Source organism: Schistocerca americana, chromosome 3 (genome assembly GCF_021461395.2).
Source record: "Schistocerca americana isolate TAMUIC-IGC-003095 chromosome 3, iqSchAmer2.1, whole genome shotgun sequence".
Taxonomy (NCBI): domain Eukaryota; kingdom Metazoa; phylum Arthropoda; class Insecta; order Orthoptera; family Acrididae; genus Schistocerca; species Schistocerca americana.
In genome coordinates, this window is record NC_060121.1 from 630,150,426 (window position 1) to 630,165,584 (window position 15,159).

The 15,159-nt window shown below is 40.5% G+C and overlaps 1 protein-coding gene across 2 annotated transcripts in view; it reads right to left on the minus strand.

Annotated features, from left to right (window-relative positions):
* LOC124605820 (high affinity cationic amino acid transporter 1-like) overlaps positions 1–15,159 on the minus strand; it is a 180,389-nt gene that overhangs the window by 41,022 nt on the left and 124,208 nt on the right. For both annotated transcript variants that reach the window (XM_047137738.1, XM_047137736.1), the window contains 2 exons: positions 1,338–1,534; positions 1,077–1,243 (listed from right to left, as the gene is read on the minus strand). In XM_047137738.1, coding sequence (XP_046993694.1) covers positions 1,077–1,243; positions 1,338–1,534 — 364 coding nt within the window. The remainder of the gene's footprint in view (positions 1–1,076; positions 1,244–1,337; positions 1,535–15,159) is intronic.

Here is a 15,159-nt window from a genome sequence, read left to right on the forward strand (position 1 = left end):
TCATGATTTTGTATCATTAATAGCCTGCATCATTTTGATGGTAAAAATGATGGAATTTTATATCTTAGTTTTTCTGCTATTTAATGTATCAGCAAAAAAATCAATGAATCACTCAGAAATTTATTTATTTATATACATGAAGATGGTATCTGTCCTTTTGGACATGTCCGAAAGAACAGATACCATTGGTGACCATGCAGTTCATTAGAGTGAAATTACAAAGAAATGAATACCCCTAGCTGCATACAGGTGTTGATATAAGTCAAAGGGGACAGTTGAAAATGTGTGCCCTGACTGGGACTCAAACCCGGGCCTGCTTACATGGCACACGCTTATCCATCTGAGCCACTGAGGACACAGAGGATAGTGCGACTGCAGGGACTTATCTCTGGCGTGCCTCCTATGAGACCCACATTCCCGACTTATTGTCCCACACTATATTCATAGTGCCCCTGCCCATTATACTCATTACTTGCAGCTTTTTGCCAATTCCCATAAGAGTTCGGGCATTGTTTGTGCATCCACACAGAAGAAGATGGGAACATGGTCAAATGGCCAGTGAGCCTTATATAAAATGGCTCAGATGGATAGAGCATCTGCCATGTAAGCAGGAGATCCCGAGTTCGGGTCCCAGTCGGGCACACATTTTCAACTGTCCCCATTGACTCATATCAATGCCTGTATGCAGCTAGGGGTATTCATTTCATTGTAATTTATTTATTTATTGCTATGAAGAAAAGCTGCATAATCTTTTTGGTTGATTAGTACTGTACAAAATGCCTTTCATTACATTTACTTTGTATGTCATGAGATTTAGTAGATATGTCTCATAGTTTACACAGTATTGATGTGGAGGACTGTATGTACTCACTTATGTTTTATACCACTACTTTCCATTAGTACTGCAAATTTGACTTGAGTTGCTGACACATCTAGTAAGTACCAAAATCCTTTTCATTATACAAAATTATATCTTTTCTTGCAAAACTAGAGTTCTCAACCACTACTTTCTCTCACAGTCTTTAAAAGTGAGTTCCTTTAACGGTGTTTACCATTTCATTAATTTTTTTATGTACCTTAAAATTTAATTTCTTCTCCGACACAGGTTGTCGTCCAATGGAAATCAGCATACAGACCATACACAGTAAAACAATAACAAGACCTGATATTGCCAATGGGTCAGCTGCTTCAATAGAAGAACCTGCTTGTATTACAAGTTGTGAAGTCAGGATGCATAAGATGACTGAAAGAGAAAGAAAATGATAACATTTTTAGGAATACTTGTGTCATATTTGTAATCTTAGTAAACACCTTGAATAAATAAGTATGTATCTTACAATACAACACAATTTCATATGCAACAATTTTTGTTGACAGTTTTGTTGGTCTTTTCAATTTGTCAATGTTAAGTATTTGTTTTCCAGTAGCTACAATATTCGATTGTTTATTTCTGGTTTCTTCATCTGAATCTGCGTTTTGTTTCTCACCAGCAACCTCATCCATTTGTAGATGCTCTCCAGTTTCTCCTGTATACCTTAGAACATAAAAAAAAACAGAAAAAATAAGAAATTCTTGAATTTAATGAATCACATATCTACATAGTCATTACACAATACCTTAATGTTGTTGCCATATTATTATGAATTACAATTATTTCTGAAAATTGCTTTGTATCTGACAAGAAATTCCTGCTACATGTATTAGGTAATACAGATGAAATACAAACTGCTATTTAAGCTCTATGATTTTTAATACATTTAAGCAAAAATAATCACTTTTTGAAAATATAATTGGATAGATAACAAATCTACTCACCAAGCAGTGCAGAAGAAAACACAACAGTTAAGGAAATGTACAAGCTTTTGGAGCCTTGGCGCCTTCTCCTGGCAGAACGGTTGAATGGGAAGGAAGAGAAATGAAGTAAAAGGACTGGTAAGGTTTAGGGAATGGGGAGAGTTATGGAAACCCCACTCAGAACCCTGTCTCAAAGGAGACTTACCAGACAGAGGAGGAGCTACTGGCTCAAAAAGCTTGCACATTTCCTCAACTTTTGTTTGTGTTTTCTTCTGTCAATACTATTGTTTAGTTTGTGTGACACGAATTTGATTACATGATTTTATTGGAACAGACTGCCGTAGAAAAGTTGTAATGGAAATTTCTGTTTAAAATGAGTGTGAAATAAATGTAATAGAGAAGTAAGTTTTGTATATCATAAATAGAACAGTTTTCCATAATTTATCTTTTATTATTATTATTATTATTTGACACATATTACCAAAGAATTTTACAGTCATGTAATGTTTTAGCACAGTCTGCAAAGCATTACACTTGTTCAAATTTATATTCCTGTTACCACCTAATTGATGATTTCCATGCGACATTACCTATTAAAACAAACAATGGAAAACCCATGATGCCCCCCCCCCACCCCCCACCCCCCCACGCACACACAAGTGCAACTTGAACACACATCTGCAGTCTCAGAGAGCTGAAACTACACTGAGAGCAGCAGCACCAGCGCATGATGGAAGTGGCGACTTCTCCCCCATTTACTTCACCTGGTCCTACTCAACCCAACAACACACCTATCTAGATGTTGACCACCTCAGAGATGGCTACATCACTACCTCCGTTCATATCAAACCTACTTACCACCAGCAATACCTCCACTTCAATAGCTGCCACCCATTCCATACCAAGAAGTCCCCTCCATACAGCCTAACCACCTGTGGTAGTCACATCTGCAGTGACGAGCAGTCCTCCTCTAAATATACTGAGGGTCTGACTGAAGCCTTCACTGACCATAATTATCCTCCCATCCTTGTACAAAAACAAATCTCCCATGCCTTATCTTTCCAGTCTCCCACCATCTCCCAAAGTCCCACAGTCTGGCCACAGAGGAGCATTCCCCTCGTAACTCAGTGCCATCTGGGACTGGAGCAACTGAATTACTTTCTCCGCCAGGGTTTCAATTACCTCACGTTGTGCCCTGAAATGAGAAATGTCCCACCCACTATCCTTCCCACCCCTCCTACCGTGGTATTCTGCCGTCCATCGAAGCTACACAATATACTCACCCATCCTTACACAACCCCTGCTCCCAATCCCTTACCTCATGGCTCATACCCCTGTAATAGACCTAGATGCAAGACCTGTCCCATACATCCTCCTACCGCCACCTACTCCAGTCACTAACATCACCTATCCCATGAAAGGCAGGGCTACCTGTGAAACCAGCCGTGTGATTTACAAGCTAAGCTGCAAGCACTGTGCTGCATTCTATGTAGGCATGACAACCAACAAGCTGTCTGTCCACATGAACGGCCACCGACAAACTGTGGCCAAAAAACAAGTGGACCACCCTGTAGCTGAACATGCTGCCAAACACGATACCCCTCATCTCAATGACTGCTTCACAGCCTGTGCCATATGGGTCCTTCCCACCAACACCAGCTTTTCTGAATTGCGCAGGTTGGAACTTTCCCTGCAATACATCCTACGTTCCCATAACCCTCCTGGCCTGAACCTTTGTTAGTCACTGTCCTCACCCAACCAGCCCCCTCCCTGTTCCCATTCCAGCATTAGACAGCCGTCATTTCACCACCACACCCAGTCTTTTAATTCATTTTTATTTTTATTTCTCTCCTTTCCGCTACTTACCCCCTCCCCCCTCAGGACCTTCTCTCCTGCACTCTGTCTAAACTGCAACACTTCACTGTCCGCCACTCCCACCATACTATCCCTCCCCCTCCCCGCCCCAGCCTCCTCCTTACCCCCACCCAGTCGCCACTTCCATCATGCACTGGTGCTGCTGCTCGCAGTGTAGTTTCAGCTCTCTGAAACTGCAGACGTGTGTGCAAGTTGCACTTGCGTGAGTGTGTGTGTGCATGTCTACTGCTGACAAAGGTTTTAATTGCCAAAAGCTATGATTGCGTGAATCTTTTTATGGTGCCTATTGTGACTCAGCACCTCTGCTATATGGTGAGTAGCAACTTTCCTTCTCTCGTATTATTACTAATGAAAATGTCTTTTTAAAATAAGAGTGAAACAAATGCACATAAAGAACTACTTTTAAAGGGCAGCAACAGAATCGTTTCCATGAGTTACTCTTAATTTCTCTATTATTGGGTTTTTGATAGTTGAAGGCCACTGAATTTGGAGTCTTGTAAAGAATTACAGTTTTACAAATTTATGTTCTAGTTATCACCTAACTGGTAGTATTGAATAACATTACTTTTTATGATAGTAAAGTTACTGTGGTGCAGGCTTTGATAGTAATGTTTTGTTTGGGAAACACAATCAGTTACTTGTTATTTATTTTGTCTGTGGTTTACTGCTACAACAAATTCACATCTTTTTAAAAGATAAGATGTTGTTCTAGGAATCAAAGCTTCATTTTAACAGTATTCTGGCATGTAACAGCCCAAGACAAAGTCACGAACTCATTTCTGAAAGCATGCCATTTGCTGCGACACGCTGCCCACATAGGAGCCATAGCACACCTGCCTAGTTGATGAACAATGAGGTTATCATAACCAAGGATGCTTTGATGTACAGCACACATAACATCTATGGTGGTCACTCACACCCACTCTAGTGTATATAAATACTGACCGTCTGATCAGGCTAGGTATCAAATCAGTGAGTCATTGAGATAGTGTCTGCAGTAGGGTGGGCTTCAGTCTTGAGGCCACTGCCAGTCAACTGTCATCCTGAACAGACCACCAGCTTCAGAGTTCAGTCACAGTATTGATGGAATGAGGTTGAACTGAAGCCGTCCCAGCCATAAAGTCACTCGACACCCCCACTGTAACATGCTGCTTGTGGCATATCTTGCCTACCTACTTCCACCAGAGAACCTCTGCACTCCAACTAGTGGTGTTAGAAGGACTGGTGAAGACTGCAATGGTGGTCTGACGTCCATATCAATGAAGAGCAACACTGGCAGCAGCAGTTCAGCAGTGGTTTTCTACAGGAGGACAAGTAAATGCCAACTTTAAATTTTTGTATGGGCCTGTGTGGTTATTTATTTCCATCTTGGACGGTTGGAATTGAAAAGGAGGAAAACTCCCTCTGGGTTGTACAATGAGAAATTTAACAGTACAGCTCAATGAAAAGTGGAATCCATGGAAAGTTTTGATAACCAGACTAGGAAGCTGAATATTAATACTTATGAGCTAATAGATGACAACACTATCAACAAGGCTATTCTTAAAGAGGCGCAGCAGAGGGCACTAGATGCATACTTGTGGGGTTGCCAGGTGAAATTTCTCATAAAGATAGAATTTCCAAAGACCTGAAATGAAGCTGTGGTGACTGGATTTCCTTAGCAGAGATAGATGCTGTGATCTACCTAGGGAAAATAAGTTAATCTTTAATGAAGGGATCATATGCTATCAATGTGGTCAACCTGGTCTCATTCAGTAAAATTGTAGAAAAGCTCGGTGTGGTAAGTGAAAGTGAACTGGACACCCATATGGGTTGTTGTTGTTGTTGTTATTGTTGTGGTCTTCAGTACAGAGACTGGTTTGATGCAGCTCTCCATGCTACTCTATCCTGTGCAAGCTTCTTCATCTCCCAGTACCTACTGCAACCTACATCCTTTTGAATCTGCTTAGTGTATTCATCTCTTGGTCTCCCTCTACGATTTTTACTCTCCACACTGCCCTCCAATACTAAACTGGTGATCCCTTGATGCCTCAGAACATGTCCTACCAACCGATCCCTTCTTCTAGTCAAGTTGTGCCACAAACTTCTCTTCTCCCCAATCCTATTCAATACTTCCTCATTAGTTATGTGATCTACCCATCCAATCTTCAGCATTCTTCTGTAGCACCACATTTCAAAAGCTTCTATTCTCTTCTTGTCCAAACTAATTATTGCCCATGTTTCACTTCCATGCATGGCTATACACCATACAAATAGTTTCAGAAACGTCTTCCTGACACTTAAATCTATACTCGATGTTAACAAATTTCTCTTCCTCAGAAATACTTTCCTTGCCATTGCCAGTATACATTTTATATCCTCTCTACTTCAACCATCATCAGTTATTTTGCTCCCCAAATAGCAAAACTCCTTTACTACTTAACGTGCCAGCATCACCCGACTTAATTTGACTACATTCCATTATCCTCGTTCTGCTTTTGTTGATGTTCATCTTATATCCTCCTTTCAAGACCCTGTCCATTCCATTCAACTGCTCTTCCAAGTCCTTTGCTGTCTCTGACAGAATTACAATGTCATCGGCGAACCTCAAAGTTTTTATTTCTTCTCCATGGATTTTAATACCTACTCCAAATTTTTCTTTCGTTTCCTTCACTGCTTGCTCAATATACAGATTGAATAACATCAGGGAGAGGCTACAACCCTGTCTCACTCCCTTCCCAACCACTGCTTTCCTTTCATGCTCCTTGACTCTCATAACTGCCGTCTGGTTTCTGTACAAATTGTAAATAGCTTTTCGCTCCCTGTATTTTACCCCTGCCGCCCCTTGCCTCACATGTTCCGATATTTCTACGGAATCCAAACTGATCTTCCCCGAGGTCGGCTTCTACTAGTTTTTCCATTCGCCTGTAAAGAATTCGCATTAGTATTTTGCAGCCGTGACGTATTAAACTGATAGTTCGGTAATTTTCACATCTGTCAACAACTGCTTTCTTTGGAATTGGAATTATTATATTCTTCTTGAAGTCTGAGGGAATTTCGCCTGTCTCATACATTTTGCTCACCAGGTGGTAGAGTTTTGTCAGGACTGGCTCTCCCAAGGCAGTCAGTAGTTCTAATGGAATGTTATCTACTCCCGGGGCTTTGTTTCGACTCAGGTCTTTCAGTGACCTGTCAAACTCTTCACGCAGTATCATATCTCCCACTTCATCCTCATCTACATCCTCTTCCATTTCCAAAATTTTGTCCTCATGTACATCGCCCTTGTATAGACCCTCTATATACTCCTTCCACCTTTCTGCTTTCCCTTCTTTGCTTAGAACTGGGTTTCCATCTGAGCTCTTGATATTCATACAAGTGACTCTCTTTTCTCCAAAGGTCTCTTCAATTTTCCTGTAGGCAGTATCTATCTTACCCCTAGTGAGATAAGCCTCTACATCCTTACATTTGTCCTCTAGCCATCCCTGCTTAGCCATTTTGCACTTCCTGTCGATCTCATTTTTGAGACCTTTTGTATTCCTTTTTGCCTGCTTCATTTACTGCATTTTTATATTTTCTCCTTTCATCAATTAAATTCAATATTTCTTCTGTTACCCAAGGATTTCTACCAGCCCTCGTCTTTTTACCTACTTGATCCTCTACTGCCTTCACTACTTCATCCCTCAAAGCTACCCATTCTTCTTCTACTGTATTTCTTTCCCCCATTCTTGACAATTGTTCCCTTATGCTCTCCTTGAAACTCTCTACAACCTCTGGTTCTTTCAGTTTATCCAGGTCCCATCTCCTTAAATTCCCACATTTTTGCAGTTTCTTCAGTTTTAATATACAGTTCATAAACAATAGATTGTGGTCAGAGTCTACATCTGCCCCTGAAAATGTCTTACAATTTAAAACCTGGTTCCTAAATATCTGTCTTAGCATTATATAATCTATCTGAAACCTGTCAGTATCTCCAGGCTTCTTCCATGTATAAAGTCTTCTGTTATGATTCTTGAACCAAGTGTTAGCTACGATTAAGTTATGCTCTGTGCAAAACTGTACCAGGCAGCTTCCTCTTTCGTTTCTTACCCCCAATCCATATTCACCTACTACGTTTCCTTCTCTCCCTTTTCCTACTGACAAATTCCAGTCATCCATGGCTATTAAATTTTCGTCTCCCTTCACTGTCTGAATAATTTCTTTTATTTAATCATACATTTCTTCAATATCTTCGTCATCTGTGGAGCTAGTTGGCATATAAACTTCTATTACTGTGGTAGGCGTGGGCTTCATATCTATCTTGGCCACAATAATGCATTCACTACGCTGTTTGTAGTAGCTTACCTGCATTCCTATTTTCCTATTCATTATTAAACCTACTCCTGCATTACCCCTATTTGATTTTGTGTTTATAACCCTGTATTCACCTGACCAGAAGTCTTGTTCCTCCTGCCACTGAACTTCACTAATTACCACTATATCTAACGTTAACCTATCCATTTCCCTTTTTAAATTTTCTAACCTACCTGCCCGATTAAGGGATCTGACATTCCACGCTGTGATCCGTAGAATGTCAGTTTTCTTTCTCCTGATAATGACATCCTCCTGGTTAGTCCCTGCCCAGAGATCCGAATGGGGGACTATTTTACTTCCGGAATATTTTACCCAAGAGGACAGCATCATCATTTAACCCTACAGTAAAGCTGCATGCCCTCGGGAAAAATTACGGGTGTAGTTTGCCCTTGCTTTCAGCCGTTTGCAGTACCAGCACAGCAAGGTCGTTTTGGTTAGTGTTACGAGGCCAGATCAGTCAATCATCCAGACTGTTGCCCCTGCAACTACTGGAAAGGCTGCTGCCCCCCTTCAGGAACCACACGTTTGTCTGGCCTCTCAACAGATACCCCTCCGTTGTGGTTGCACACCTACGGTTCGGCTATCGGTATTGCTGAGGCACGCAAGCCTCCCCACCAACGGCAAGGTCCATGGTTCATGGGGGGGGGGGGTCAGAATGGGTATGTCAGCAAATTTTTCCACAGGCACAAGGAAGACGGTCATAGGTGTTAAAGGAGAAAAGAAACAGTGTGGCCACTGTGCAGCATTCACAATAAATTTGATCTCAGAATACCCATGTACTGAATCACTGGCAGACTAGTATTTGACTGGCTATATAGGAGGAAGGGTGTGTAAATTCTTACTGGATACTGGATCACAGGTATCCATAGCAAACCAGGCTATACTTAGTAAGTAGCATTGGTGGATGTGGTACTCTTTCACTTGGTTTTCCATGGATGAACTACTGAGTAGAAGACTTCCAAGACTTGTGTGGATGGTTTCTGTTGAGGGGGCAATAACTACAATGTCATATTTAGACTGGATTTCCCAAGTAAGCATCTTGCATAAGTTGATCTGGAATGGTGCATAGCAGAGCTGGATGAGACATCATTGTGTTTTAGTTTTATTGCTGTATTAACTGAAATGCCACAAGGCACATGCCTACAACAAGGGATGTCACCTGAACTGTATGCACAGTTACTTAGACTTTACTTGCAGGGTAAAATACCAAAAGGCATAGGGAGGATGGTCTGGGTAGATATAGGAACATATTTTCCAGTTAATACATTGTCTGTGGTTGACCCTTGGCAGAAAACAAGGAACTGGACAGGGCACTGTGTTTTGTGTGTCATAGTTTATCATAAGTACCAGAAGTTGACAGAATTCAGGTATTGCCCATCAACGTAGCTAATTTTGAATCAATGAATGTGGGGCTATGAAGAAGTCCACTGAGAGCCAATCTGGATGTGTTGAAGGAAGAATAGTTAGGTTGTGATTTAAATATAAAATGCTCTAAGTCAGGATAGCGTACCAATTTAGCCTCAGTGTGGGGCAAAGTGTCATATTTGCAAGGAACGAGGAGGAAAAGGAAAAGCTGTCAGTGTAATATGCAGAGATTTTCAACTCTTCCAGAATATTGTCAACTACACTGATAACACAGCAAAGTATTACCACACTGTAAATGAATCATCTGTTTACAGGAAACCATAATGGTTTCCATATTACCTCCATCCACTGATAAATCGACAGTTTGACAGTTTGGGATAACAGAAGAGAGTACCAGCTGAGGGGGAGGGAGCACAAATAGTAATTGTACTGAAAAATAGCTCAGATGGGAGTAAAACCTTTAGATACTGTTATGACTGTTGGTATTTAAATAACTGTACAGGCAAGGATGCAGTACTAATGCCAAACTTCACAAACTCTGAGTAGCCTGGAGCATTTCATTATTTTATGTGATTTTGCAAAGTGTGTACCATCATTTGGAGATACTAGCAAAGGAGATATAAGGCTGCACTTAGGGTTCCATCATCATTACCAGTACTTCTGGAGGCCACTCAGATTGAAGCATGTACTGGTGACATTCGAACACCTGTAAGATGGAATATTATGAGGTCTGAAACAGAAACAGTGTAAGGTGTACTCACATGACATAGTAATTTATAAGGTCATCCTAGACCGCATGGTACATGTACAGCACATTTGTAGCTGACCGTTAGCAGCACAACTGACATTTTGGAAAAGTGTCATTTCATACCGAACAATGTTCACAATTTGTGACACATTATCAGCCAGAATGGTGTGTGAACAGACGCCAGGTTGTACCTGCCATTGGAGCTTTCCTAGTCTTACTAGATTTTTCTGATTATTACAGGAGGTTTGTGTAAGTAGCAAGACTTCTTACACCTGTGTGCAATTAAGAGACCTATTTAACTCTAGTCATGACCTTCCTTTCTTGGATTATCAGAAGCAATTCATACTATCTTGTGATGCCTGCAGTCACACCTTATTATGTTTATTAACCCTTAACTTATGAGGAATGCTCTCTCAGACCGCGAGAAAGTTTTGAACTCAATCTCCCAGGTCATTTGTGGCAGAATGCTTCTATATTGTTTGTACCCTCCTTGAAGTGCCAATCCTATAATGTTTTATTGTCAGTTCCATTATCGCCATCTTTGTCCTTGCTGACACAGGTTATTGGTAGGTGTTAGGGTCTCCTAGACCATGCCTCGTGAAGTATGTACCTGTTTTCTTCAGTGTGGTGCAGTACAAAATGTGTTCACAAGAATGTTTCAGTTTGATGAAATTTTTATTTGGTGGATGAAGGAAGGTGTCAGTAATATAGGTCATGAAATAGACAAAAAAGATAATGATTTTAAAATATCCAGTGATCACAGTCCTACTACCAAACAAGAGCATCATTCAGAGAAAGAACTTCAGGACAATTGTGATGGGGATCTGTCTGTTTCTCCAATTAAATATTTAAAGTGTTCTGAGTGATGATGATAAAAATGTAGATCCCAATACTGAATGTCAATTTTTCAGACTTTCTTTTTGCATCTATTGAGTGGAATTTTTAAGTGCAAATTTAAATGCTGAAATTTAATTTTATGCGGAAATTCAGTTGCTACAGAAGTAGTATAATTTTTCAGAATGCAACATTCAGTTCTCTAATACCAATTTACATGTACTATTAAAAAACTGTCTCAAAAGTATGTGATTTTGTGTCATGAATAATAAAATGCTGCAGACTTCATTTAGTGCAATAAAAGAAACAAGGATAATTTAAACAACAATTAATAATTGTAGAAATGTTATATAGCACAAAATTAAAAAATTGAAATGATTTGTGCCTTAAATCTTGGTTTAAACATAGTGGTCCCAGAGATGCTAACTCTGGTTTCCCTTCAAAATGAATAAATCTTTCACCTTTTACAGCTGTCACTTCCTCATACTAGAAGTTACAGAAACTTCACCTTGTGAGTTGGTTGTTAACGCTCCAGCAGGGGCACATTTTTTTTGTTGCACGAGCAGTCGCATGGTGCATTTTATGTGCCACTATCACTGCTCAGATCTATAGTTATTTTCATATGCTCTCATGCTAGTATTTATATTAATTAGTTTATTGTTTTTAAGGGTAGATATAGTATCCCTAAAAATGATATCAATAATAATGAAATAACAGATTTTACTGTGCAATTAATACAAATAATTTATTATGGGCACAGTGGAAAATACTAAGAAATAATGTTACATATCTAGCCAAGAAATGTCTCTACACTGTTGCTCACATATGGTGGGAATGAATGTTTTGTTATTTATTTGGTTGTTAATTTTTATATACATCTAAACACACAAATTACATAGTTCCAAAAAATCTATATTGTGCTGTGAGCATTGAAAATTAATATTTTTGTAATGAATGCCTACAGAAACCATATTATAACAGCTTACAGACAGGCCATGTTCACTACTTGGCAATTTAAGAGATGTCAAGATTCAAACCACTAGTCATCTGTCTACTGGTGTAACTTGACACTTTTCACATGTGTTACTAACACTCGTATGCTTCCTGCAAACAAAACTATTACAAGAATCACACTTTATTGTTGTGTTAATATTCTTGTTCCTTCCACAGATAACACAGCATCCCTGTTTCTTAGCTGAATGCTTCTTAACTTGCTCAGATGTTGTCTGGTACCTTTCAAGGAACAGCAATATGTCCTTGGGAATGCTCTGAATCTTGGCTATTAGATGTGGTTTCATGAAGTCATAAGCCAGGTTGTTCAGAAATACTCTTCTTGCAACCTTTTGATTTTGTCCATTTTAGTTAAAAAGATCTGGTCGTAGGTACCAGCAATGTCCATCAGAGCGAAAAAGATTTCTAAAGGCCACATTCTTGTTATACGGGCCACAAAATATGTGCCACACATCTGGTTGACTGTATCAACACCACTGTTACTGGCACTGTAATCTAACAGAATCTCCGGCTTTCAACACTCTTCATCGATAGTACTTGAATCGTGCACAGTTAACAACAACAATACTGCCTTGTTCTTCTTTGGTACATATGAAACCAACATCTAACGGTTTTTATGTCCAAAGAGGGATGAACCAGGTACTCAATTTTTCTTGGGCAGGAATTCCAAGGGAATATCTTGTTTATTCTTTCTGACTGTCCCGATACACGTAAGCCTTTTACCTAATAGCAACATAGCCAAGGGGCAACTTGTGGGCCAATTGTCCATAGTTATATTCCTGTTGGATCCCTCTGTATGACTCACGACTCTGTGAACTACTACTGATACTGTATTTGAGACTGCATAAGGTCCTTCAGGCTGCTTTCCACAGTACAACTCAAGGTTGCTTGTAAAAAATGTTTTCCCATCACAAAGTGCAAATATCTCAATGCCATATTTGGCAGGTTTGTTGGGGATATATTGCACAAATCCACAACAACCACAGAAAGCTTGAAGTTTCTCATAAATGGTTATAAACTCACCAATGCTGTACATACTTTTGCAGTTGGTTTCAAACTCAAACTCATCCAGAATAGAACATACTGTAGCCAACTTGTCAGATCTTCTCCTCTCTTCTCTTGTGGTTTTATCATCGTAACAAATACAACGCAACAAGAATAGAAACTGCTTGTAGCTCATCACAGCTCTACCAATTTCGATTCCTGATCCATCAGTATTCCCCAGCAATTACATTCATGTGGTTAGCTTTCTTCATTCTGAAGAGAGAAAGTAACCCAAAGAGTGCTAGTATTTCATTTCTCTTCATTTTTTTTTGTATCTTTCTCTCTGATAATCAGAAAATTCTGGTTTGAGCTGAATATATTTGTTTGTATATTTCACAATAGTATCATAGAGGGAAACATTCCACGTGGGAAAAATATATCTAAAAACAAAGATGATGATACTTACCAAACAAAGGCACTGGCAGGTCGATAGACACACAAACAAACACAAGCATACACACAAAATTCAAGCTTTCGCAACAAATGGTTCCTTCATCAGGAAAGAGGGAAGGAGAGGGAAAGACGAAAGGATGTGGGTTTTAAGGGAGAGGGTAAGGAGTCATTCCAATACCGGGAGTGGAAAGACTTACCTTAGGGGGAAAAAAGGACAGGTATACACTCGCACACACACACATATCCATCCGCACATACACAGACACTTGTTAATTAACTTGAAGAATCCAGAAATCTCAGTTGTTACATCCTTGGCAGTAGCCATGGGTCCAGAAAAAATGTTTACAATGCTTTTCCTTCTTACTTTGCTTGTGGCAGAGCTAGTACTTTTCCATTTAGGAGTTTTGTCTCTTCCCACAAACAAATCACCTATAGAACCTGATTAACAATTATTGTCGTCATTTTCGTCTGACTCATATTCTCATTCACTTTCAGTGCCATGGTCACTACGAGTACTTCCTCATCAGCATCATTGTCTGATATAGTGTCTACATATTTTGTAAAATCTGGATCTTCATTCAAGAGCCATTTGAGTTCCTCATTAGTTAAATGCTTTCTTACCCTAAAATAAAAGTTTATAATGAACACGGGCCATAGGAACATTGTAAGTAAAATGTTATGCTATGTTCACAGATGTAAAAAAAATAAAACAATGGAAAATCCAGGAAGGGATGTAACAGTATTATGAGAAGGAAAGTTGCTACTCATCATATAGTGGAGATGCCCAGTCGCAGATAGGCACAACAAAAAGACTCGCACAATTCCAACAACAACACCCCCCCCCCCCCTTACACACACACACAAGAGACAACTGCTGTCTCAGCAACTGAAATCGGCTGCAGCACATGATGGGAGTGGCGACTGGGTGGGGGTAAGGAGGAGGCAGGGGTGGGGATGGGGAGGGATAGTATGGTGGAGGTGGCAGACAGTGAAGTGCTGCAGGTTAGATGAAGGGCTGCGGAGAGGTGGGGAGGGGGCCAGGATGTGGAGGTGGAATGACAACTATGTAGTTACTGTGCTCACTCATCTAGCCCCTTCCCTGCTCCCATTCCAGCACTACACAGCCATCATTCCACCACCACTCCCAGTCTTCTTATTTCTCTCCTATTATGCTACTCCCCCCCCCACCCCCTCCCCACCTCTCCCCAGCCCTCTGTCTAATCTGCAGCACTTCACTGTTTGCCACCCTCACCATACTCTCTCTCCCACTCCCTACCCCAGCCTCCTCCTTACCCACCCAGTCGCCACTCCCATCATGCACAGGTGCTGCTGCTCGCAGTGTGGCTTCAGTTGCCTGAGACTGCAGTGGTGTACATAAGTTGCCTTTGCGTGTGTGTGTGTGTGTGTGTGTGTGTGTGTGGGGGGTGGGGGGGGGGGGGGGGCTATTGTTGACGAAGGCCTTAATGGCCGTGGCCGAAAGCTTTAATTGCGAGAGTCTTTTTGTTGTGCCTGTCTGTGGGTCAGCATCTCCGCTATATGGTGAGTAGCAACTTTCCTTCTGGTAATATTGATGTAAAAACATACTTACATGACCAGTTGTGCAATGCACTGAGTGTGCCAGAAGTGACAGGGTTACACTAATTCTCCATTTAACAAACTCCTCTGCACCAACAATTACTGCACTGCACATAACAGTTGTCAGAACAATAATGAAGGAATACGTTGAGTTTCAGAGGTCTCCATTGTTGCCAACACATTGGATACAC